At 34.5% G+C, this 23,988-nt stretch overlaps 4 protein-coding genes across 4 annotated transcripts; 3 read left to right on the top strand and 1 right to left on the bottom strand.

The window, feature by feature from the left end:
* Positions 1–956: 956 nt before the first annotated feature.
* On the top strand, positions 957–2,984 carry LOC108320089 (40S ribosomal protein S2-4). Its single transcript, XM_017551427.2, has 2 exons — positions 957–1,739; positions 2,617–2,984. Exons 1-2 carry the CDS (start codon positions 1,083–1,085, stop codon positions 2,773–2,775), a joined length of 816 nt encoding a protein of 271 aa, XP_017406916.1. The 5' UTR covers positions 957–1,082; the 3' UTR covers positions 2,776–2,984.
* Positions 2,985–4,842: 1,858 nt separating this feature from the next.
* LOC108320131 (microtubule-associated protein 70-2) lies at positions 4,843–9,601 on the top strand. The gene is made up of 11 exons (XM_017551476.2): positions 4,843–5,490; positions 5,587–5,672; positions 6,239–6,304; positions 6,392–6,562; positions 6,683–6,853; positions 6,946–7,101; positions 7,200–7,346; positions 7,476–7,547; positions 7,634–8,164; positions 8,253–8,446; positions 9,053–9,601. The coding sequence occupies exons 1-11, from the start codon at positions 5,274–5,276 to the stop codon at positions 9,090–9,092; spliced, it is 1,851 nt and encodes a 616-aa protein (XP_017406965.1). The 5' UTR covers positions 4,843–5,273; the 3' UTR covers positions 9,093–9,601.
* Positions 9,602–11,780: 2,179 nt separating this feature from the next.
* On the bottom strand, positions 11,781–13,738 carry LOC108320104 (transcription termination factor MTERF4, chloroplastic). The gene has a single exon (XM_017551441.2). It carries the CDS (start codon positions 13,532–13,534, stop codon positions 12,050–12,052), a length of 1,485 nt encoding a protein of 494 aa, XP_017406930.1. The 5' UTR covers positions 13,535–13,738; the 3' UTR covers positions 11,781–12,049.
* A 989-nt stretch (positions 13,739–14,727) lies between these two features.
* LOC108320130 (phragmoplastin DRP1C) lies at positions 14,728–22,959 on the top strand. Its single transcript, XM_017551474.2, has 16 exons — positions 14,728–15,165; positions 15,253–15,316; positions 15,903–16,010; positions 16,306–16,407; positions 17,466–17,516; positions 17,623–17,684; positions 18,192–18,282; positions 18,413–18,477; positions 18,599–18,793; positions 18,908–19,027; positions 19,113–19,183; positions 19,319–19,544; positions 20,197–20,247; positions 20,584–20,833; positions 21,387–21,526; positions 22,550–22,959. The coding sequence occupies exons 1-16, from the start codon at positions 15,034–15,036 to the stop codon at positions 22,673–22,675; spliced, it is 1,854 nt and encodes a 617-aa protein (XP_017406963.1). The 5' UTR covers positions 14,728–15,033; the 3' UTR covers positions 22,676–22,959.
* Positions 22,960–23,988: the final 1,029 nt, after the last annotated feature.

The raw sequence follows: 23,988 nt of genomic DNA on the forward strand, positions 1-23,988 counted from the left end.
CGGTCTAACTTCCAACTTATTCCATGAGCTTATTTATGAATTTTTCTGTGTTTTTTGGTTGAAGGGAGATAATTGCTTAATTTTTAACCAGGACCTTCATATGTGTGATAGTTCACTTTCTTTTTTACACTCACTTAACAACCTTTAATATTGTTATTTTTGTAATATTTTTACATCACTTAATTACAAATTTACTTTTTATTATATCTAATTTTTTAAACAAATTCCAGGCTTGTCAACATATATCTCTTTTAATAATCGGTTCGAGCTACACTAGATGTCGCAAATCAAACCTTGATATTTGAAAATTTTCGGTGTTCATGCTGTGGGATATCGGGGCTAAGGGGGTGTTCAGATACAGCCATATTTTTTTATAAAATTAATTACAAATTTCACTATTGGCTTTAATAAATAATTGGGTAAACGTAATTTATTTCGGCTTTTGCTTCCTGCACCCTATTATTTTCTTCCTACGCCCATTTATTTTAAGGAGTATGTTTTTCTATGTTTCTCTTATATTTAAAATGAATGGTGTTTGAAGGGAGTTTAGTTCATTAGATTTAATAGATTGTGTAATAAAATTTTATGATTCTCTATGGTGTATTGATTTTAATAGTTATAGGGAAAAACAAATTTGCATAAGACTAATATTATTGCATTCAATACTTCCATGCTTATAAGTGAACATGTGTTAGTGTAACTAAACTTGGTAGTACGTCTATAAACAATCTTGTAATTCTCCTTTTATTTATTTTTTTCTTTCCCTTTTCGGTTATTGTGAATTTGTGATCTTATCAAGGACTTTTTAAGGCATTTTTCCTCTATTCAAGCTTGTATAATCTTCTTCAATTGCTTTTTCTTCGTCTGTGTCCAATATTTGAAATAATAAGCCCAGAAATAGTTGGGCCAGCCCATCACATCAAGTAAAACGAAAACCCTACGCTGACCCTTTCATTATATACTTAGATATATAGAACAACACTCGAACCAGAAACCCTACAGAGAGAACCTTCTCCCATTTTTCACAAGCGCAGTTACACCCTCACTCCTTCCCCTTCCCTCTCTCGTACACCGCAAACAACATGGCCGAACGTGGAAGTGGAGACCGTGGTGGATTCGGTCGTGGCTTCGGCGGTCGCGGTCGCGGCGACAGGGGCCGTGGCGGACGCCGTAGGGCCGGGCGCCGCGATGAGGAGGAAAAATGGGTTCCTGTAACGAAACTTGGACGCCTCGTAAAGGATGGTAAAATCCGGAGCCTGGAACAGATCTACCTGCACTCACTCCCAATTAAGGAGCACCAAATAATCGACACCCTCGTCGGTCCTACTCTCAAAGACGAGGTCATGAAGATCATGCCTGTCCAGAAACAGACTCGCGCCGGTCAGCGCACGCGCTTCAAGGCCTTCGTCGTCGTTGGTGACGGTAACGGCCACGTGGGTCTCGGTGTCAAGTGCAGCAAGGAAGTCGCCACCGCCATTCGTGGCGCCATTATCTTGGCTAAGCTATCTGTTATTCCCGTCAGGAGAGGGTATTGGGGAAACAAGATTGGAAAGCCCCACACCGTTCCCTGTAAGGTTACCGGAAAGTGTGGTTCCGTCACAGTTCGCATGGTCCCTGCCCCTCGTGGGTCCGGTATCGTCGCTGCCAGGGTCCCCAAAAAGGTATTGCAGTTCGCCGGTATCGATGATGTTTTCACCTCCTCCAGAGGTTCAACCAAAACCCTCGGAAACTTCGTCAAGGTTAACCCTTACCCTTATTATATTTAGTTTTGTTTTTTTATTGTTTGTTTCGTTTATTGGATAATGCTTGATAACGATGATTTATAATGGTTTTAACGACTTCTCTCAAGTGTTTAAATTTTACGAGCAATTTATACATGCTCCTTTTAAAAGCCTTTGCCATGTTCATTGCATTTGTAGGGTTTTTGTATTCCAACCCTATGACCTTGTTTTTTTGTAACTGGATGATGACATCGTTGAAGCTTAATTAATTGTATTGGTGGTTATTGTGTTTTGCTTATTGGATCAACTCTTGTAATTGTGTATGATCTTACATTACCCTTGGATGCACGGAAATACTATATGATTTACTTTACATTTCTATTACGCGTTTGGTTGCTTTATGCTTAATTCTGGTTGTCTAATTTAGTACTACAAATTGCTCTACGAAGACATATCAGTTCAGTGTAAAATTTAGTCAGTTTCTTTAATGAACTCAATCAGTACTTTTACTTAATGGAAATAAGAGGAGAAAACCTAAGTGAATTATTTTATATTTTATGTTTAGTTTATCAGTAAGCTAATATGTAAAATCTCTTTAGTAAGCTTCTTCGTAGATTGTTAACTTGTGTCGAGACTAATTTGAACTAAGTAGAGAACTTTAATTAATGTTACCTTTCCCATTGTTCTCCCTGAATGGGGTTATTATAAGTTTTTTGAAGTGGGGTAGTATTTGTTTTTATTGCATCTGTCCCCATCCAATGTAGTAACACCATTTTTAGTTTTTTAAACCATTCGTATGCATTTTGAAATATTGAATAACCAATAAGTAAATAGATCTGAGTCTTAGTTATTTGTTTATTAGTCTGTTTTTCTAATTCCGGTTATCTTTTTACAGGCCACTTTTGATTGCCTGCTTAAAACCTACGGTTTTCTAACACCCGAATTCTGGAAGGAAACTCGCTTCTCTAAATCACCATTCCAAGAATACACAGATCTATTGGCAAAGCCAACAGGAAAGGCCCTTATCCTGGAAGAGGAAAGAGTTGAAGCTTGATGCTTGAGCTAGCAATTTTGAAGTTATCTGTTGATGAGTGTTTTAAGTATTTTGCTAGGACCTAGTAATTATGTTTTGCAGGTTTTTGTTATTTCCTTTATTATTGAGGTTATTGGTTTTGACCCTGTTTCAAATACCAAAATCTTCATGGATTTATAAAACTTTCACGCTGTCCTAACTTAATGGCAGATTTCATAATTGAAAGAAAAGTGTGATCTGGGTTTAAGTTCCCATGAGATTTGATTAAACGCATCTCTGAAATTAATACGATTTATTTGTTGTATTTTATTGTCATTTTTATCGCTAAGCGTAGCCACATGAACATGTTTGCGTACGCCCATGTGAGAAGGTGCTATTGTTAATTTGGATGAAATTATTGATGTATTTTAATTCAATACTCAGTGACCTACACCACCAATCAAATGTTCACACGCTGATGTGAATTTGTTAGCTGTCTGGTTATTGAAATTGATTGAAGTATATAGTGTGACCCTAGTTAAGAATTAAACTGGTTGCATAGTTGTGTTTTGTGAGGTAAGTTGTCACATTACGGGCATGAATATTGGAAAGAAACTTGGTTAGACCCCACAATCGATCATGACCTCTGCTCCCAGGACAGTGAATCTAGCGAATTGATAACGGTGCGAGTCACCGCTTTAGGTTGTTGTTCAAGCGAAACTACTATGCTCTCACTGCCTTCCAAGTTGTGACCCTGGTCCCATCATATTTGAGGTGCCACTGTCAAACATGGTGGGAAGGACCCTCCATGTGAACAAGTCTGGGAGCAGACACACACCTTGTGTATCAAAAGTGCTTTAAGATACACCCACAACACTCCCAATTCTGTCGCTAATACAATTTTACAGATTATGGAGGGCGAACATATTCTGCTGAAAGATTTTACTTTACACGCGACAGTGTAGTGTGGACCAATTTTCTAAACCACAGGTTTTCCGATAGAATTTCTAGTTTACCACCTACAGTGTCTCAAGCAAGTTATACTACACGGTGTGGAGAAAACTTTGCTACTTAGAATCCGAAAAGCCTTTTGATTTTTCATTTCCGAAGGAATGAACGTGCAGAAGACATTTGAAATTGAAATCATATCAGTGGAGCTTTGAAATCCAACCGCCAGAAAGTTTTAAGGTCAAAACATTTTGATTTCACTGTAAACACAGACATGATTTACAAATGAACAGAATCTATGATCAAGAAATTATATTACTTATTATTAAAATATTACAAAGCATATTAAATTATCTCATAACTATTAATAATGTTAATAATTTAATTTAGTTTAGTTCTCAGATGTTGGTAAAATATGATGCTTGAATGATTAGTAGATACTTAATACATATACATGCCAAATTAATGTTTAACATTTTAAGAACTATTTATATAAATGTATTACCGTAAGAATTATTTCTGAAAAATCATATTCCAGAAACAATAAAGGAGGGAAAAAAGTAAATCCAGATGTTATAAATAATAAAAGATAAACACTGTACAACCAATCCTCTATAAATTATTATATAATATATATATATATACATATATATATATATATATATATATATATATATATATATATATATATCCCATATGTGAATGTTGAATTGGCAGTATTATAAAGAAATGTAATATTTTGTTATTTATGCGGAATTTCGAAGTTTTGTATTCTGTCTGGTATTTTGAAGCTTGGACACGGGCATACAATTTTCTGGTAGTAGTAAGATTTGTCAGTTTTTGTAGTTTGGTATATTTTTTTTTAACGTTGTCTTATCGTTATAGTCAAAGACTCTCTTCCTCGTCTACAACTTCTACTCTGGCAATTCATTGCATTTTGATGTTTTTATTTATGGTGATGATCCCTTCAAAACTTAAAACGTCATATATGTATTAGTTAATGTTAATGGCAGCGAGTTGTGAGTTTGTTTGTCCAAACAGAACACGTTTACCAGCTAAGCCGGTTCCGGGTCCCACCGGCTATCGTACGCATATCGAAGATGGTTTAAGTTGGAAATGCATGGAGTGCGCATTACGCTACCGGCTTGAAGCCCATGGCTTGGGCTTTACTAGAGTGATTAACATAATAAGATGATGAGAAAGGGTTTACTGTGTTTCCCTGTCACACACTCAGTATTGGTCTGCTTAACCATAACAGCCAGCTATACACTCACTGATTACTCAGATTTATTTAATCTCACTATCACTCTCACTGCAACACACACATACACACAGAACAACAATTAAAAAAAAAGGAAAAAAAGAAAAAGAAGTGGAAAAGAAAGCCCAGATTTAAAATCACAATCTAGAGAGAGAAACAAGCACAGACTATGAAACCATCTATCTCCCGAACTCTCTCTCTAAAACCACCGTCTCCTTCTCAGAGCTGCATTTTCTCTGCGACTCTTGCACTTAGTCTAACTGCGCGCGTAGGGATCCGCGGAGCTGCGAGCACGTGGATGTGACTGCTTACGGCATCGGTTAGATCGGCCATGGCGGAGGTTTCCGGCGAGGGTGGAGCGGAGGCGACTGTGGCCACGCCGGTCGCGCCGTTGGCGGTGTCCGGATCGTTCAAGGAGGGGAAAGGCTCGTCGCGGAGGCGCGCGCCTTCGATGAGGCAGAGCCTCGACGCGGACGAGTTCATGAACTTGTTGCACGGTTCGGATCCGGTGAAGGTGGAGCTCAATCGGTTGGAGAATGAAGTTAGAGGTGCGAAAATGCGACTCGATCTGGCGAGTTTTTGGCCTGATTTTGCTTCGCGTTGTTGACTAATGGTGACTTGCTTGTGTTGCGTCGTGTTTGCAGATAAGGACAGGGAATTGTCGGAAGCGCAAGCGGAGATCAAAGCCTTGAGGCTCTCTGAACGGCTCAGAGAAAAGGCCGTTGAAGAGGTCACCTTCTAAATTTTGCTTCGTTGTATTATTGAAGTTAAATTGAATCAATTACAAGATTCTGAAATGATCATTGCTATTACGGTTAGAATTAGGACTTAGGAATATGGAAACTTCATTACTAATTTCTTTATTTTTTTATTTTTCAACTTTAGGACCGGACAATGCTTCTTTGCTCGCTGATTTTATTACTTACCAAAAAAAAAAATTATACAAAATACTCTGTATATGCCCGTTTTTGTTTCGTGGTGAATGGTGGTATTGTTTTGGTGTTTACTGTGCGTATATTTATGGTTCCATAGTCATTCTTCCAGTTTTTCTGTTTCATGTGTTTATGCACGTAATTATGCTTTGGCTGATTTAATGAGTGTGCGGCTACTTGGCCCGTGTTGTATATTAACGTGGTGTTGTAATTATTTCAATTGTTTGTAGTGCATGGTCACCTGAGAACTTGTTCATGTGCCATGCTCTCATTTATTCGTTTTCTTTTTAATGTATAGATTCATCACTTAACGTCAGCTTGAAATGTAACTTTGTTTTCTGTATTTTTTTTCGTTGTTCTGTAGCTTACTGAAGAGTTGTCGAAGGTTGAAGGGAAGCTGAAGTTAACAGAGTCTCTTCTAGAAAGCAAAGTATTACTTCAACCCTCTATCAACCTTAGCGAGGACTAAATTATTTAGGTCACATGACGTGTTTACTAAACTGGATATTTCTTGCAGAATCTTGAAATAAAGAAAATCAATGATGACAAGAAAGCATCGATGGCAGCTCAGTTTGCTGCTGAGGCCACTCTTCGGAGGGTCCATGCTGCTCAGAAGGATGATGACATGCCTCCTATAGAGGCCATTCTTGCTCCTCTAGAAGCTGAACTTAAGCTTGCCCGGCAAGAGGTAATGTTATTTTGTTCTTCTAATTTGAATGTGATTCCCATAAGAAACTGATGAAGGCAACTGAAGCTGGCCTGTCATAGGTGATTTATGTAATTACTTTCTTTAACATGTTCCTTGCAGATTGCTAAACTTCAAGATGATAACAAAGCATTAGATCGACTTACCAAATCTAAAGAAGCAGCACTTCTTGAAGCTGAGAAGACTGTTCAGATTGCCTTGGCTAAGGCCTCCATGGTGGATGATCTCCAAAATAAAAATCAAGAGCTAATTAAACAGATTGAGATTTGTCAGGTATTTGCAATTTTGTACGATGTTTCTTCTCCAATTATGCCATCTGTAATAATTTAGTTTCTTACATTTGGTGTCATCATATCCTCTCCCAGGAAGAAAATAAAATTTTGGACAAAATGCATAGACTGAAAGTGGCAGAGGTTGAAAAACTTACCCAAACCGTGAGGGAACTAGAAGAGGCTGTACTTGCAGGTGGTGCGGCTGCCAATGCTGTGAGAGATTATCAGCGGAAAGTTCAAGAAATGAATGTAATGAGTTAACCATATTAACTATACTCTTCTTGTTTGTTTACTCAATCATAACTTAAGCATGCTAATTGCTGCATGGCTATTTTGACACTACATAGGAAGAAAGAAAAACACTTGACCGGGAGTTAGCTCGTGCCAAGGTAACAGCAAACAGAGTAGCTGTAGTGGTTGCTAATGAATGGAAGGATGCTAACGACAAAGTGATGCCTGTAAAACAATGGCTTGAAGAACGACGATTCTTGCAGGTGAATATTATTTCTGATTCCTTTTGATGTAAGCCTTTTTCTTTGAATAATAAATACCTAAATTCTTCCTGAATTTTGTTTCCCTTCAATGCGGTTTCAATTTGTTTTTACCAAACTACATTCTTGTAGGGAGAGATGCAGCAACTTCGAGACAAGCTTGCTATAACTGAGCGCACTGCAAAGTCTGAAGCACAGTTAAAAGTAATAATCTGGTTTTACAGCCCCCATGTATTAGCTTAGGAGATTACTTCTGCCGTTACTCAAGGTAAACCTTTTACAATTTTCAGGAAAAATATCAATTAAGGCTTAAAGTGCTACAGGAGAGTTTGAGAGAAACTTCTAACAGTATTAATCGCGGCACCTCAGAGGGAAGATGTATTAGCAATGGGCCTTCTCGACGTCAATCCCTTGGTGGAGCTGATAACATCTCTAAACTAACATCTAATGGGTTTCTGAAAAGATCACCATCCATTCAACTTAGGTCTTCTGTATCTTCAAGCACAGTTTTGAAGCATGCTAAAGGCACATCTAAATCATTTGATGGCGGCACAAGGTCATTAGAAAGGAGTAAAATTCTTCTAAATGGAAAACCTCCAAGTTATTCATTCAATCAGTCTTCTGAAGGAACCAAACACCGGGAAGAAAATGATAATTGGAAAGGAAATTCAGATGATAAGCCAAATGACTTCCCGACAGTTGATACGGAGGATAGTGTTTCTGGGGTTTTGTATGATTTGCTACAGAAAGAGGTCTTAGCCTTGAGGAAAGCTGGTCATGAGAAAGATCAAAGCCTAAAAGACAAAGATGATGCCATTGAAGTTAGTATTTATTTGATTTGGGACTAATATTAGATTAGTAGTTGATATTATAATCTTAGCTAATAGTTGCAATGGTGTTATTTGTCAGATGCTAGCAAAGAAAGTAGATACACTGACCAAAGCCATGGAAGTTGAGGCTAAGAAGATGAGAAGAGAAGTAGCGGCCATGGAGAAGGAGGTAGCTGCAATGCGTGTGGAGAAAGAACAAGAGAGCAGAGCAAAGCGTTTCAGCAATGTAAAGGGTCCTGTGAACAGTGCTCAGCATCAGCTTGTTTCTGGAAGGTACCTTTTTTTTCCCTTCCGTGTATTGATTTTCCAGATTTTAGGTTTACATCATGTACCTTTTTTACGGTTAAACCTAATGGATAATTTTGTTTTCACCGCGGGCCCCTTGTTATGGTAATTGACCAATGTCTAGGCATTTTGACATATTCAACCCTAGTGATTTGTGTTGAAAAACTTTACATTAGTTTTATGGAAAAGGAAGATCATTGTTATTGATCAAATAACTTATATTTTGTATCTCGTTGCATATGTGATATATTTTACATTGTCATGGCATTATTTACTTAAATGATCTATCCGATTTTGTTTCAGGTCTTCAATAAATACACGTCATTTTTAGAATATTTCTCGATATTATCCTCTGATTTGTGAGAGAATATTTTCTCCAAAATTACATTATTTGTTTGCCCTGTTTTCGTTTCTTAAACTACGTTTGTATGTAATTGTTAAAATCCCCGTCGGTATAGTATTTATTTTGTTGATTTTTTGTCAACAATTCTTCAACTTTCAGAAATTCCTGAATTTGGTGATTGAATTTTCAAATTGTATATGTTTGACTTAATGATTTCCCATTAACTTGGGTGACATGTTACATTTGCTCAGAAATGTGGCACGGGGAGGATTAACACGCAGCACCCAATGACAATGTCTCCTGAAGAGGCACTAAGGATTGAACTTTCATAGCATCGTTCTTCTACCCTTCTTTGTTTATTTTTACTTTTATCTTTTCCCCCCAATTGATTATAAGATTGTAACGCATTCCGACGACCATTGTTTATGTTATTGGCCATGGATTGATGGTGAGAAGAGAGTTTGAGAATCGGTATGCGTCTGACATAGAGTCGTGTATTTCCTGCTTAGAGAGAGATCGACTAAGAAGCCAGGCAAAGGAAGAAAATTAACTTGGAGCTAACCTTCAGCTTTTCTTTGGGTGGCTGTGTGGTTGTATAGGTAGCTTTATATCCCCCCTTTCTCCTTTTTGCAGTTGATATTTGTAATACGCAGATAGTGTGATTGTGCCCTCTCATCTCAGGTTTGTTAATATCTTTGTAATCAGATCAAGATCTAAGCTTATTTGGTTGTGATATACATTAATAGTTTCAAGTTGATTATAAGTTCGTGTTTGTGTGAAGCACGAAGTGCTGCCTTTCATTTCTCTGTTGTTAAAATTTGGTAACCCGTAGTGATTCCTCTCTTATCACTAGATCATCTATATGAAAATTCTTCTCCTCTTGAGATCAAAATGTTATATTTTAGCTTCATAATAGTACTTGGATAGTCTTGCCAAATTTTAGGTTAGGTAATTGAAATGATATATTGAATACTTTTTTTATTGACTGATATTTTAGTTATTTTTTATTTATTTTAAATTTTGCATTTTTGAAGTTTATTACATGGATTTTAAACCAGCGAAAGTTATTAAAAGTCATAAAAGAAACCAATTTTAAGAGATCCTTTTTGCATTAGAAGGGAATACATTCCTTAGGTTAGTATACTTTATGTAACCTGGAGTGTAATTTTGTCAACTGAGAAATTCTACACCACTAATGAATAAGTCTGGCATAAATCATAAAGCAAGAAAACAATTATTATTGATGTCAATATTTTATTGGACGAGAGCGTGTAATTTAGCTGACAGTAGTTTATTCAATTTTCTTTATTAAAATTAAAATTTTAAAATTTATTTATATTTCAACGATAGAAGGCAGTGGTACAAATAATGGTGACATCTATGGCATAACAATTTCCGTTTAAAGATGGAAAAAACATAGAATAAAAGAATTGAAATATATAATCAATTTGTTAAATTACTTATGTAAGGGATTGCTAGTTAACGCTTGCAAAGAATAAATGTCGATTGTTAGTCCGAATGTTATTGGATTAACAAAACAAATTAATTTGAATTGATTATATTATTATTGCCACTTTAAATTGGTTAAGCTTTCAAATTTATTTATCTTTGATTTGAATCAACCCCGTAAATCAATCGACTGTTCTATCTAATTTTCTTCTTCAGTACTTAATTTCTTTAGATTATAATCAAACTTGTAGTTAAGAAGTTAATAATTAATTTTAAGTGCTCAGATTTTTATAATTAATAAGTTTTGGTCTACTATAAAGTATTATCTTCTTTTTCTTATAATTTTATTATCATTGGAGTGGTTTGGTGGATAGTTAAAAAAAGTGATCCTCAGTTAAACTTATATTGAAATTTGGTTATATTTAACTAGTTAGAATCCCTTGATTTTTAGTTAGTACATGAGTTAGAAACTTTTTTTATAATAAGGAATTACATATCAGGAAAGTTATTTATGTTTTTTATTTGTGGATTATTGTATTTTTGTATTAAATACTAACACCTAATATAGATTGTTTTTCTATTTCACTTATAGTCTATGTTATATATTCTGTGATGATTTTACATATTGTATTTTTTAATTATATGTTGAATGAAAATTAATAGTATACGTAAGAGACAACAACAGGAAAAAAAAGTAATAAATAAAATAAGTAATTAGTCCTAAAAAAACAAAAGCTATTTTCCCTCTCATTAATATAAATTGAATACTTATATAGAAAACATATAAATGAGATTAATATTTTTTCATCATAAATTTAAGGTACCAACCAAATTAGCTTGATATAAATTTGTCAACACATTTTTAAAGCATGCATCAAATCACTCGTTTAGTAATGATTGATTCACATTTGATATTGTCTACCCACCTAGTCCAAATCTTTTAGCATTCTTAATTGATATGTAGGTAGCAACATTTCTTGAACCTACATATCCAATTGAAATTAGTCATTAAAATTTTTTTTAGACTAAAATGAACTTAATTCCAAAATTTGGGATCTCCTTATCTATAATTTTTAAACAATACCAGAGGGAATGTCAAACTGTTGAGAGAAAAGGCTTGGTCTACTGAAATTTGACCATGGTAGAAAAAGGATGATTCTTGCTTTGTTACGGAATAAACATGATTAGAAAATGAACAAATAAATTAGCTGAAATGTAAAATATCACATGATTAAAATTCCATCCGATAAAATTATTCAATGTGGTTTCTTTTGTGCCTAGAGCCCACCCTAACATTGAAAGGTTGCCACCTCTGAGCTCGAGGATCCAAGAATCGACTGTAGTGAAAGCAATTCAAATGCAATTATTGGCACTTCGTTTCTGAAAAAGATCTCGATCAATAATATATAAAAGAAATCAATCACTCTTAGTAAAGAATTGGAATAGGGATTTACAAGAAAACAAAGATAGTTCCTATCGCTTTTATATGATCCATCATGTTTCCACAAATATCATTAACAGACATAGTAGTGTTCAAAATTCTGCCTTTATGGCACTATTAGTTTATCACTAGATCATGAAGGAAACAACCAACATAATTTACATGGATATTCAGGGCAAAATATCAGGGTTTCAGACTTCACTATTGCCTCCAAAGCAAATGAATGAATAGAAAAAGTGATATGTCATCTATTAGCAATACAAATGGGGACAAAACAGATAAAATTAGTCCTCCAATTGATGACAGTTATACTTTGCAATGGTTTCACCAACCGCAGAAAAATAAAAAAATTGCTGAGCTATAGAGAAACAGTTCTTGTATATAGTATTTCATCATCACTCTCAGCTTCGTCATCAGACATTATGTCATTCCCCGGTAGCTCCAATTTCCCTCCCATACAGAATCTGGGACCTACACTTTCAGTTTCAATGTAATGACCCTGCAACCTCTCTTCAAACCTCTGGTCACTACAATTCAGCATCCAATTCAACGAACATCTTATCCCCTTACTCTTGAGCCTCTGGTATCTGGGTTTGATTCTAGACTCCAAACTATAAGTAAAGTACTCCGGGAATTCCACAAGCTCTTTCAATGGCCTCCCCATCTCACTCTTAAAGAAGTAATAGCTGTTTTTCATCAGCTCAACTCTCAATGCCACCAACTGAGGACACTTGATCACCATTCTAGCCACATCCTCCACTGTTACAGTCCTTCCAAGGAGGAATTCAACGGGCTTCATAATCACATGCTGGTTGAGGCTAACTACCTGAGGCATGTTCTCCACCACCCGTGCAAACCCTTCAGGATCAACCTTAAGCTTCAAACTGAAAAAGTACTGCTGCGTGGACAACTTAGCCTTGAGAGGCAGCCCAAGAATCTGCGGATATTGAGCAATAACTGAAGCCAAACACTCCCTTCTAACACCAAAACTAATCAAACACTCCACATTTGGTTTCACAGTTTCCTCAAGATCATAGCCAAGAATGTAAGCTCTCTTCTCCAACATCCTAGCCAAAACCTTCTTCGGTAGCCCTAAATCGACCAAGTAATCAATCAAGGGCTTGATCACAGTTCCAACTCTCATCCCTAACAAATAAGGATACTGAGTAACCATTGGACCGATATCTCTAGGGTTCACACCAATACTAACAAGATAAGCCACCGAAGTGCTCATAGTACCCTCAAGCTTGAACCCAAGAAGCTCAGGGTACTTCTGCAACACATACCCGATATCATCTTTCTCCACATCAAGGCCCCTGAGGAACTTAACAACAGGAGCAAGCTCAACAATGACACTAGCATGCAACACCTGCGGGTAATTCTTAACGAATCCCCCAAGCTTGGGCCTTGCAATCCCAATTTTTTCTAAGTACCCCAACACGGGGATCACGTTTTTTCTGACACTGCAACCTAAGATCAAAGGGTAATTGTTGATATCGTCGACAGTTAAACCTATTTTTTGGAGAAACTCGACGCGCTCGCGCATGACGTCGACGGTGGAGGGAAGTTCGAGGTCGTGCAACTCGTCGGGGATGATTCCCAAACCCTTGAGGTAGTCGAAGATGATTACTCGCGAAACGAGCTTCTCCTTGCGACCTTGGATCACGCCCCATGTTACCGATGGCATCTCGTATTCGGGGGGTTTGGATGATTGGGTTCCGTAATAAACCCTAAGGGTTTTGGGGGTTTTCGACAAACGGTTAATTGCATTGGCGTGATGAGGAAGTAGGTCAGAAACGTTTAGAGCTGATAACAAATTCAGGAGCTTTCTTCTTGTCACCATTGATTGAGGTCCCAGGCTGTGGAAAGGAACTGAAGCTCAAACGAACACTACAATGGTGGTTTCGTTGCGTTGCGTTGCGTTGCGTTTCAACAGTGGATACACGGAGCGTGAAAATGGGCTTTCAAGCCCGTTTAATTGGGCCTGATCCAACTACACCGGGCCTTTCGCTTGCGGTGAAGGTAGAAATTTGATGGGGTGCAGGAAGAACAATGTATAAATTTTTGGACAATTTTTTCAGTACCTTCTTATGTTTTTGTCCTGGCATTTAATATGAAAAAAATTATCGTATTGTTTTTTAATTATGTAATTTGAATATAAAAAATAATTTTATGATTCTATAATCAGAAGTTAATTTGAAGTACACTGAAGGCCTCCTTTTTAGAAGAAAAAAAGTTTTTAAGATTATGTAATTAAAAAATATATTTTTATCTTTTTAATTATGTAATTTAAATTATTTTTTAATAAAATTAATAACTTTTGAATTGTGGGATTTAAATTTTAAAAATAATCTTTGAATTTATATTTTGTTGACTGTATAATTCAAAAGTCATTTATTATTTTTGGACTCCATAATTCTAAAAACTAAAATGAAAATTTTATATTTGCATAGTGTGAGATGAAAATATGAAATTATAGGAAGAATTGCCCTAATTTCGTTTATCCCTCCTTTAAGTGACTCCCACCATAAAAATATTTCATACAAGGTGTAGAAATAGATTTATACAAGGTACAAATAGTCATCATTGATATTTAAATATAAGTTTTTAACCTATATCAACTTGTTTGGAATATGTATATTAAGCTTGTTTTTGGGTGGAATAGATGCATTTGATATAAAATATTAACATGTCCAACTAAGTATTATTGTACTCTGAATTAAAAAAGTAAGTGACGTTTACTTACAAATTCCAAAGATATTCAAATATAACATGACTACAATATTATTAATTATTTCTTAAATGATCTAGCATCATAAATATATCTTTAAACAATAAAAAAAATTGATATGAATTAATTTTTTTTAAGACCAAGTAGGTAATTTAGTTATTTAAGAAAAGGCGGTTCCTTCTAAAAAAACAAGAAAACGCTGTTTCTTTTAAAAAATCTTTTAGCAAGAAAACACAGTTAAGAATATGTTAGAATTTTGATCTAAATTATTTATTATTCGGAGGGCGTGAATGTCATGTCACGATAACATTCAAAAAATGACTTTAGAACGAACTTCGTTTCCTTTACTTAACCCACAGAGGAATGTGTAAAGTGACCATTTGCCCCATCACAGCGCATGAAATAAAGAACCGTTTGGTTGGTGTCCATTCTTTTTCTGTTTATGTTGTTTACCCGTTCGAATTTCCAATCTCTTTGGATGCACATTCTGCATCCACCGAAGCGCGTTTCGTCGATCTAAAACCATAAACCTCTCTCTCTCTTTAGATCTCCTTCCGTTCGTTTCTTCAATCGCTCTTCCGATCCGATCCGATCTATTTTCCGATTTCAAAATGGCGACGATGACGAGCTTGATCGGTCTCATCAATAAGATCCAACGAGCCTGCACCGTTTTAGGAGATCACGGCGGCGAGGGTTTATCGCTTTGGGAAGCTCTTCCATCCGTCGCCGTCGTCGGTGGCCAGGTACTGAACACTTTCTTCGTTCAAACTACAATGCTTTCTAACTCTTTATTTCTTTCTGTTTTTCAAATTTGTTTTCTGGCGTATCAGAGTTCGGGAAAATCGTCGGTGCTTGAAAGCGTGGTCGGAAGAGATTTTCTACCTCGTGGATCTGGTGATTCTTACTCTCTTTTTTGCCATCTTCTGCTCTCGTTCGCTACTTTACGAGATCTCTCTAGCAATGTTGTTCATAAAGCAGTTCTACTACTATATATTTATATATATTACAAGAAATGGTGCCTTGCGGAGTACTGGTTACTAACTGTGAAATCAAAAACAATTAAGCAAAAGTGGTCACTGTTTTTTAATAAGAAGATATGAAGATTTTTTTTGAGATGTTGGTTTACTGAAAATAGCTTCTCCTAGTTGGAGTGATCTTTTTATTTATTTATTTATCTATTATTAATAGCAGTAGTACTGAAAATACACTAAAAGATAGTTACTAAAATAGAAATAACAATCATCAGAACAGTTTTCACAAAAAAAGTTATTGTCAAAATGGTGCGAGAATAATGGTAACGAAAATCGGTATCCTTTATGTATTGGTATATATTATTATTTATTATTTTTGTTGTTGTTACTATTTTCTATTTTTACTACAAGACGTCGCGTATTTCTCTATTGATAGCGGTGGAGGACGGTCATAACTTATTTCCTTGCCTCTGAATGGTTTTTTGACATTTTTTGTTGTTTTCTTTAAGGTATTGTTACACGGAGACCATTAGTGCTGCAACTTCACAAGACAGACAATGGGACGCAGGAGTATGCGGAGTTTCTTCACTTACCGAGAAAGAGATTCACTGACTTTGGTAAATGAAGTTTCTATCTAAATTTCCTCTTTCAGTTTATTTTTTGTGTTAATAAAAGTGTAAATAATTCGGATGGTAGTATAGCTTTGAAATAAAAATAGAGGCTGTGAGGTTGTGGTGATATGTGGTATGTGTACACAGCAAGGGCCAGTTTGAGCTTGTGGATTTATTATGTTTGTCTATGTGTCCGTTGTTCAGTGTGTGGATTACAAATAAATAACAGCTGCAATTAGAGTTTGCACTACCATAATGTCTCGATTAATTGTTTCTACAATGATCCTTTACTTCCATGCAGCTGCTGTGAGGAAGGAAATAGCAGACGAAACAGATCGTATAACTGGGAAGACAAAACAAATTTCTAACATTCCAATTCATCTCAGCATTTATTCTCCCAATGGTTTGTACCTCTATTTTCTATTGATAGCATGACATGGCATGGATCTTGAAAGCAATTGGTTGAAAACTTATAATGTTGTGCTGTATCTCTTTATTACGATTTCCATCTTATTTCTCATTTCATCGTGGTGACTATTTATGGCTTATAATTTAAAGAATGGCTACATTTTTTTATATCGTTGAATGAATCTTCTCTTCCAAAACTAGGAGGATTTAGTCTTCTGCTTTATTAAAAAGTGAACCTTTACATTAGCATTGATTGAATTCTGAACTTTAATATTCCTGTCCTTTTGTGCTGGTGATTCTACAAATGAATTATCCAGCGCATAATTTTCATTATTGTTTTATAAGCCAGAGTTTTCAATTGAAGCTTTACCTATGGTTAGGTTGTCAATCTGAATTTTCAAATTCTGCAATAAGTTTGGTGCAAAAGTTTATATTTTATGAAATCATTGTAATATTAAGAGTTAAATATGTTTTTCGTCCTTTAACTTTTTACTGAAAATTGAATTAGTTTCTCTTCGAAACTTTAGCTCAATTTAGTTCTCTAACGGTAGAAATGCGTGTATTTAGTCCTTTTAACCAAATTTTGTTAAGTTTATTTGACGTTTTAAATGTGTTTCTCAAGTAACATTGAAGCGGAAATGTGTAAAACAGTGGGAACAACTCAAATGCTATCATGAAAACAAACGTCTTTGAGATGTCAAATAAACTTAATAAAATTTGATTAAAAGGATAAAATCCACACATTTCTTAAGTTGAAGGACTAAACTAGGTCAAAACATATTTAACCCTAATATTAATCTATTTACATCTACTATAGTAATTTTGAGAATCATTGTTAACCGTGATTGCTTTAAAGTGAAGATTACTTGCCATATTTCATTTTGCTACATATATAATTTTGGAAATCGTATTTATTTATTTATTTGTTTGATTGATTGAAGATCACTTGGCTTTCTCATTTAGTGCTTACCTTCCTTGTTGAACAACATGAATATAAAAGACATAGTTAATGCCCTCTTTCTGTTTGACATAGTTATGTGGCATTTTTTGCAGTTGTAAACTTAACCCTCATAGATCTTCCTGGGCTGACAAAGGTTGCAGTAGGTAAACCTCAATATATTTCTCAGTATATTTATACAATTTGAGTTGTATTCTGAGAGGACTCATTAGAACCTCAAACGTATAACCAAGTTTTTCTTCTTTTTTGAAGAGGGACAGCAAGAGAGTATTGTTCAAGATATTGAAAACATGGTCCGCTCTTATGTTGAAAAGGTAAATTATATACTCTTGATATGAAGAGAAAAATGAAGTAGTGAGATATGATTTTAAATTTTGTAAGACAAGCTTTGATATGAAGAACTTTTCTGAATCACTCTTATTTAAAGAAGAATAATGATTCGTCACACTTTGAACCCCTTCAAATAACACTACATTCTGGTAATCAATAAATTTATCTGGGTAATCTTTTGCTGGAAACTTGTGGTTTTTTACTTTCTTGTATCTTGTGGGTTTGGTTAATGTAGGATTCACTCACAATAATGTTTTCCTTCCAGTAGTTTCTTTTATCTTTTGCTGCAAGAATATTCTTCTCATTGGTTTAATTGGCATCACCTGTAATCAGTCTACGTTTATTTTGAATCCTGTAATTTATGTTCCATTTTAAGGAAATTGAACTGCCTTTCGGGTGTACTGCTGTCAAATTTATTATCTACTCTTGCTCTTATAAATTATCTTCAATGTTTCATGTTAACAATATAACTGAACTCTTCAATTGTGAAGCCAAATTGCATTATCTTAGCTATCTCTCCTGCAAATCAAGATATTGCCACATCAGATGCCATAAAAATCGCTCGAGAAGTTGACCCTTCAGGTATGGCTGTTTATATTGAAGCAATTCCAAGGGTAGATTTTGATTCATTCAGTTTTGTTTTGTTTTTCATTCTTTCTTGGTCAGCATGCATTTACCAAAAAACAAACTTTTCTTCCTTATACTTTTTCAGGTGAAAGAACGTTTGGTGTTGTTACCAAACTTGATCTTATGGATAAAGGAACTAATGCGGTTGATGTATGATTTCTTAATAACTGCAACTATCTTCTGTTTTGTTCTTCAGTAACTTAAATTGATTTCCTTGGATTTAACTTGTTAGTTGCAAAATGACAGAAGTTTTTAAATTTAAAACGTGAAGGTACTCGAGGGAAGGCAATACAGGCTGCAGCATCCATGGGTTGGAATTGTGAACCGTTCACAAGCTGATATTAATCGGAATGTTGACATGATTGCTGCTCGTAGGAAGGAGCGTGAATATTTTGAGACAAGTCCCGAATATGGACATTTGGCACATAAAATGGGATCAGAATATCTTGCTAAGCTTTTATCTCAGGTTTTATATTCTACACATTTTCAGTAACATTTTTATAATTTACTGTACTTTTATTCAATTGATTTCTGATTCTTTCAATGATTTTTTTTCTTTCACTGCTTTTTATGACCGTAGCATTTGGAGCAAGTTATCAGACAGAAAATACCAAGTATCATTGCCTTAATTAATAAAACTATTGACGAGCTAAATGCCGAGTTGGACCGTATTGGCAGACCAATTGCTGTGGATTCAGGGGTCAGAACTGAGACCTATGCTGAATAATTTAATTTGAAAATGGTTTATTTCTAAGTGTTTTAAGTTGTGTTACTTGTTTACGTAGGCCCAACTCTACACTATTTTAGAGATGTGTCGTGCATTTGATAAAGTATTTAAAGAGCACCTGGAGGGAGGGTAACTGCTCCTATTCAGCTTCATAATTAGCTCCTTGTTTACTTTTGTTTCTTTCTATAACAAATGAATTGTATGAACTTTCTTTGGTTTTTTGCCTTGTCAACTAGTTGATTAGCCCACTAACTTCTTTTTCAGTCGTCCTGGTGGGGACCGGATATACGGAGTTTTTGATCACCAGTTACCAGCTGCTTTAAAAAAGCTTCCTTTCGATCGCCATCTTTCCCTGAAAAATGTCCAGAGGGTTGTCACTGAAGCTGATGGGTATCAGCCCCATCTAATTGCTCCAGAGCAGGGTTACCGAAGACTCATTGAAGGATCTATAGGCTATTTCAAAGGCCCAGCTGAAGCCTCCGTGGATGCTGTAAACTTTGTTTACTTTATTATATTTTGTTTTAGTCTGTCGTCCTGTTCCTTGGTATGATGAAATGAAACTACCAGATATAACATGAAATACCTCATTGTTTAGACCTGAGGTGTCCTCCACAACTACTGTATTGCTTTCTATCGTTTTTGTCTTTTTGTTTTTCAAAATCACCTCTGAAGAGATTCATCTCAGTGTTGATCACAGCAGGAGGTAATTGTGAAGAAGACAAAATCAAGTAAATGAAAATCCTGATATCACGTGAATATATATACAAGCCTGCTATTGTGAACGTCCTCTATTCTTCCACATCAACACAAACTTGGAATGTTGTTAAACTGAAATTTCATTACCATTGATTCTGTTTTTGCTTTCTGAATCCCTTTCTCAGTAAATAATTTCCCATGATGAAACTCTGACGTTTTTTGTACCAAAAATCACATTTATAATTGTGTTTCTTATATTATTGTTATATACTGTATGAGGGCTGTTTAACATGTGTTTTTCCTTTAATTTTTGTCACTGAAGTGAGATAAAAATAGTTACTCCACAAGAGGAACTGTTTTCCTCATTTACATTTTTTTATATTAAATTGCTGTGTGTGATGTTGTTCTTTTCATTTCTGAACTGCGTGCTTTCTTCTATTATACAGGTTCACTTTGTTTTAAAGGAACTTGTACGGAAATCAATTACAGAAACTGAGGTAAAGCAGTGCACAAGTTGATGTCAGACATGTCATAAGTTTAAAATTTAAAAATAAACAAAAATGCAAGTTGAATGCGCCTGTTCTTCTTTCACACCTAATTCATGTGTCTGAGTTGGTTATTAGGATTCCTTCTTGAATTAATGAATCTTTGAAGGCTAATAATGAAGGGTATGAGTCATTGCTAAAAACTGATGTAAGGTGCCGTTCCAGGACCTTGAATAGTTTTTCTATTATTAGCTTTGGTATCTGAAGGGGTGAATTGGGATGGGGAAATATTACAGGGGAAGAGATAATTAAATTATATTTTACAGTTGGCGTTTTTATGACATGTAGGAACTAAAAAGATTTCCAACACTTTCCAATGATATAGCAACTGCTGCGAATGAAGCTCTGGAAAAATTCCGAGAAGAAAGCAGGAAGACAGTTACACGGTTGGTTGATATGGAGTCTAGCTATCTAACAGTGGAGTTTTTCAGGAAGATTCATTTTGAACCAGAAAAGAATCCAAATGGACCACCAAATCCAAATCGGAATGGTCCCCCAAATATGGACAGTTATACTGACAATCACCTGCGCAAAATTGGTAACCTAAATTTCCTCAAGCCTTTTTAGTAACATTTAAGAATAATATTGTAATTCTTAGTATATGATTATTCTAGGACTACAGTACTGGTTAGATGGATAAGCTTATATAAACCATGTCTTTTTACTGAAGTGTGTAAGACTCATCTTTCATCAGAAGTAAAAGTTATCTTTGTAAGCAATGTGGGAACTTCTTTTTGATATTTGGTCAGCATATGTCGTTTTCAATTAAAAAATTCATTTTTTTTCTCTAAAATGACCATTATTTTTTTTTCAAAACTCTATCCACTCTAAAATATTCAAAATTGTGTCCAAGAAAGTTAGGTTTTGGGGAAGATGTCTAAATCCCTTTTCTCTCATATCTTGTGTGAGTTTTTGTTCCTATAAAATAAAGAGCGAGATGCTTTGAAATTCACTTAAATATTTGAAAGGAGGGTTTAAATTTAAATGGCATGATTACACGTAATTTGGATTTTGATTCGAGATTGCTTTTACATATCTAATGGTTATACAGTCATTATTCTGAGTATTATATATTATGTTGCCTGATACAGGAACAAATGTAAGTTCCTATATCAATATGGTTTGCGATACACTTAAGAATACCATACCCAAGGCTGTCGTTCATTGTCAAGTCAGAGAGGCTAAGCGATCTTTGCTGAACCACTTTTACGTTCAAGTTGGGAGGAAGGAGGTACGATTTTTTATCTTCGGGTTAAATTTTTCCCATCTTAGATACAATTTTCTCTCATTCCTTAACTATGTTATTTTCATGGTATCTGCACAAGTTATAATTACGTGTGGCTTGTTTGAATTTACTTATATAATTACAATGCCATGCTGTTTTTTCCATTGATAACTTAATGAACCTGGTCCAAGTATGAGCTTACGAAATGATTTTTTTTTTGTCAATATCATGAAGTACATGTAACCAAAGCTCTGGGTATGATGAATCCAAATATACCGTCGGATTAAGTTTTTGGAAATTATAAAAGTATGACGCGAGAAGTTATTGGCTTTGAATTTGGGGATGATCAAGATTGGACAGTGTGTTAGTTAGGCTCCCTTTGGCTTTGTATTTTAATTAGGATAAAATATAATGTTGGTCTTTTAAAAAAAAAATCATCTAAAATTCTTGGCGTCAAAGTTTAGAAAATCAGAAATTTAGGTCAATCTTCAATTTTGTATGGTTTATTTTTTATTTTATTTTTATATTTTAATTAATTAAATTATTTCTTAAGGTTTGTTAAATGAATGTTATGTTTATAGTTCAACTAAACTTACATAAATACATTAAAGGTATGCAAATTTATAATTAGTCAAAATTGAAGAAATAAAACAATGGAAATAATAACAGGAGGATCAAAGTAGATCAAAGTAGATCAAGAATGAAAATGATTTAAATTGCAATTTGGCTATCATTAAATCATGTATACTACAGCTATTGAAGTGTGTTGTAGAGGATATTAATTGTTGCATATACTAGCTCATAGAACAGGTTAGCAAAGGTTTAGGAAAAAGGGATAATAGAATGCTGGCTGGCTACTTCCCTTGTGATTTGTCAAAAGGATTGTTTAAGCGAGATAGGCTCAATACTTAGGGACTTGTTTTTATTTTTGTTTGTTGCAACATGTATATTGCAATTTGATGAAAGCATCATGTATATTTCAATATGACGAAAGCAACGTTATAACTGATTACTGGAGCTGTTATGCAGAAGGAAAAATTGGGTGCCATGTTGGATGAAGATCCAGCCCTTATGGAAAGGAGAAATCAAATAGCCAAAAGGCTTGAATTATACAAGCAAGCTAGGGATGACATTGACTCGGTGACTTGGAAATAATGAGATCCCAGAGTTTGCAACAGATGTTGTGAGATTTCTTATAGATTTTGTAGCTTTTACTATTTTTTAATCAAGCACGAACAGAAAAAAAGTCCACGGTTACGACGAGAAGTGAAAATCGTACTTGCGTATAATTCTTTTGACCCACATACCACAGTGTAAAAAGCATCCGATCCGAGTTCTATGTTGTGATTTTATGTAACTTACGAGTTTTATGTTGTGATTTTATGTAACTTCGAAGGACTTCACCATTTTATTAGTCATTTAATCTTCATTCTTTGCTATATATGTGCCAATAATTACATTAATTAGAGGAGTCAAACATTAGTAAACTATCACAACTAAAACGAGGTGACCATGTGCATAGCATAGCAATATTCGATCTGAGAATTTGTTTTTTAATAAATTCTTCTATTCACCATCGGTAGTGCCATTGGATAAATATTTTCAATAATCTGTTCATGAGTTTTCGTCCCGTAGAAAAAAATAAATTTTAAAAAATGTCAGAGAAAGCTATTAAAAGAGAACTTAGGTTAAATACTTGTAATAAAATCTCTATTTACAGCTATGTAACATTCATATTTTCATTGCCGCTGTTGAATGATTTATTTCCGCTCGACTTTATAAACCTTGTGTTCAATCACATTTTAAAACTTGTGTAAATTTTTGAAAAAACTTAAATAACCTGTAAAAGATATTGGTACGAGTCAGGTTCTCTCAAGTTGAAAATCTGACTCGCTGAATTTCATTCCTTAGCATCTTGGGTCGGGTTGACTAATCTGTGTGTGCGAAGAATTGGATGCGATGCCTTTGGATTACTGGATTTGAGGAAGTAAAAGCCGAAGGAAATGATGAAAAAGAGAGTGAAAAAATTGAAATTATTTAATTTGAGTGAAGTTATTTGAATTAAAGCTAAGAAAGTGAAAATTGAGTAGAAAGTTGTTACAAGATATGATTATATAATAAAATAATTTTTGTAATATTTAAAAAATAATTTATTTTAAAAATTCATTGTAAATTATAAACTAGAATGAAAACAATTTTTAAATTAAAAATATTTCCAAATTTCATCGAAAAATTATATTTTAAAATAATAATATTTTAAAGTAAATTAATCTATAAAATATAATTTTTAAATCATTTTATTTATTATTATATTTTACTTTAATTATATATTATAATAAAAATATAAGATATTATTGATTTTTTTATAAAGTAATATATATATATATATATATATATATATATATATAATATTAAAGGTAATCTTCTTCACATGTTTAGGGAGGGAAAGTAAGATATAAAGTTTTGCA

This window comes from Vigna angularis, chromosome 1 (genome assembly GCF_016808095.1).
Source record: "Vigna angularis cultivar LongXiaoDou No.4 chromosome 1, ASM1680809v1, whole genome shotgun sequence".
Lineage (NCBI taxonomy): Eukaryota > Viridiplantae > Streptophyta > Magnoliopsida > Fabales > Fabaceae > Vigna > Vigna angularis.

What these genes read in the sequence shown, in the direction of transcription:
- LOC108320089 (XM_017551427.2), top strand. Translation starts at nt 1,083, where the DNA reads ATGGCCGAACGTGGAAGTGGAGACCGTGGTGGATTCGGTCGTGGCTTC. An exon ending in CCCTCGGAAACTTCGTCAAG is followed by an intron (nt 1,740 to 2,616) that starts GTTAACCCTTAC and finishes ATCTTTTTACAG; the next exon opens with GCCACTTTTGATTGCCTGCT.
- LOC108320131 (XM_017551476.2), top strand. Translation starts at nt 5,274, where the DNA reads ATGGCGGAGGTTTCCGGCGAGGGTGGAGCGGAGGCGACTGTGGCCACG. An exon ending in GGAAAGTTCAAGAAATGAAT is followed by an intron (nt 7,102 to 7,199) that starts GTAATGAGTTAA and finishes GACACTACATAG; the next exon opens with GAAGAAAGAAAAACACTTGA. An exon ending in AGTCTGAAGCACAGTTAAAA is followed by an intron (nt 7,548 to 7,633) that starts GTAATAATCTGG and finishes TACAATTTTCAG; the next exon opens with GAAAAATATCAATTAAGGCT.
- LOC108320104 (XM_017551441.2), bottom strand. Translation starts at nt 13,534, where the DNA reads ATGGTGACAAGAAGAAAGCTCCTGAATTTGTTATCAGCTCTAAACGTT.
- LOC108320130 (XM_017551474.2), top strand. Translation starts at nt 15,034, where the DNA reads ATGGCGACGATGACGAGCTTGATCGGTCTCATCAATAAGATCCAACGA. An exon ending in TCGCCGTCGTCGGTGGCCAG is followed by an intron (nt 15,166 to 15,252) that starts GTACTGAACACT and finishes CTGGCGTATCAG; the next exon opens with AGTTCGGGAAAATCGTCGGT. An exon ending in CAATTGCTGTGGATTCAGGG is followed by an intron (nt 19,028 to 19,112) that starts GTCAGAACTGAG and finishes TTGTTTACGTAG; the next exon opens with GCCCAACTCTACACTATTTT.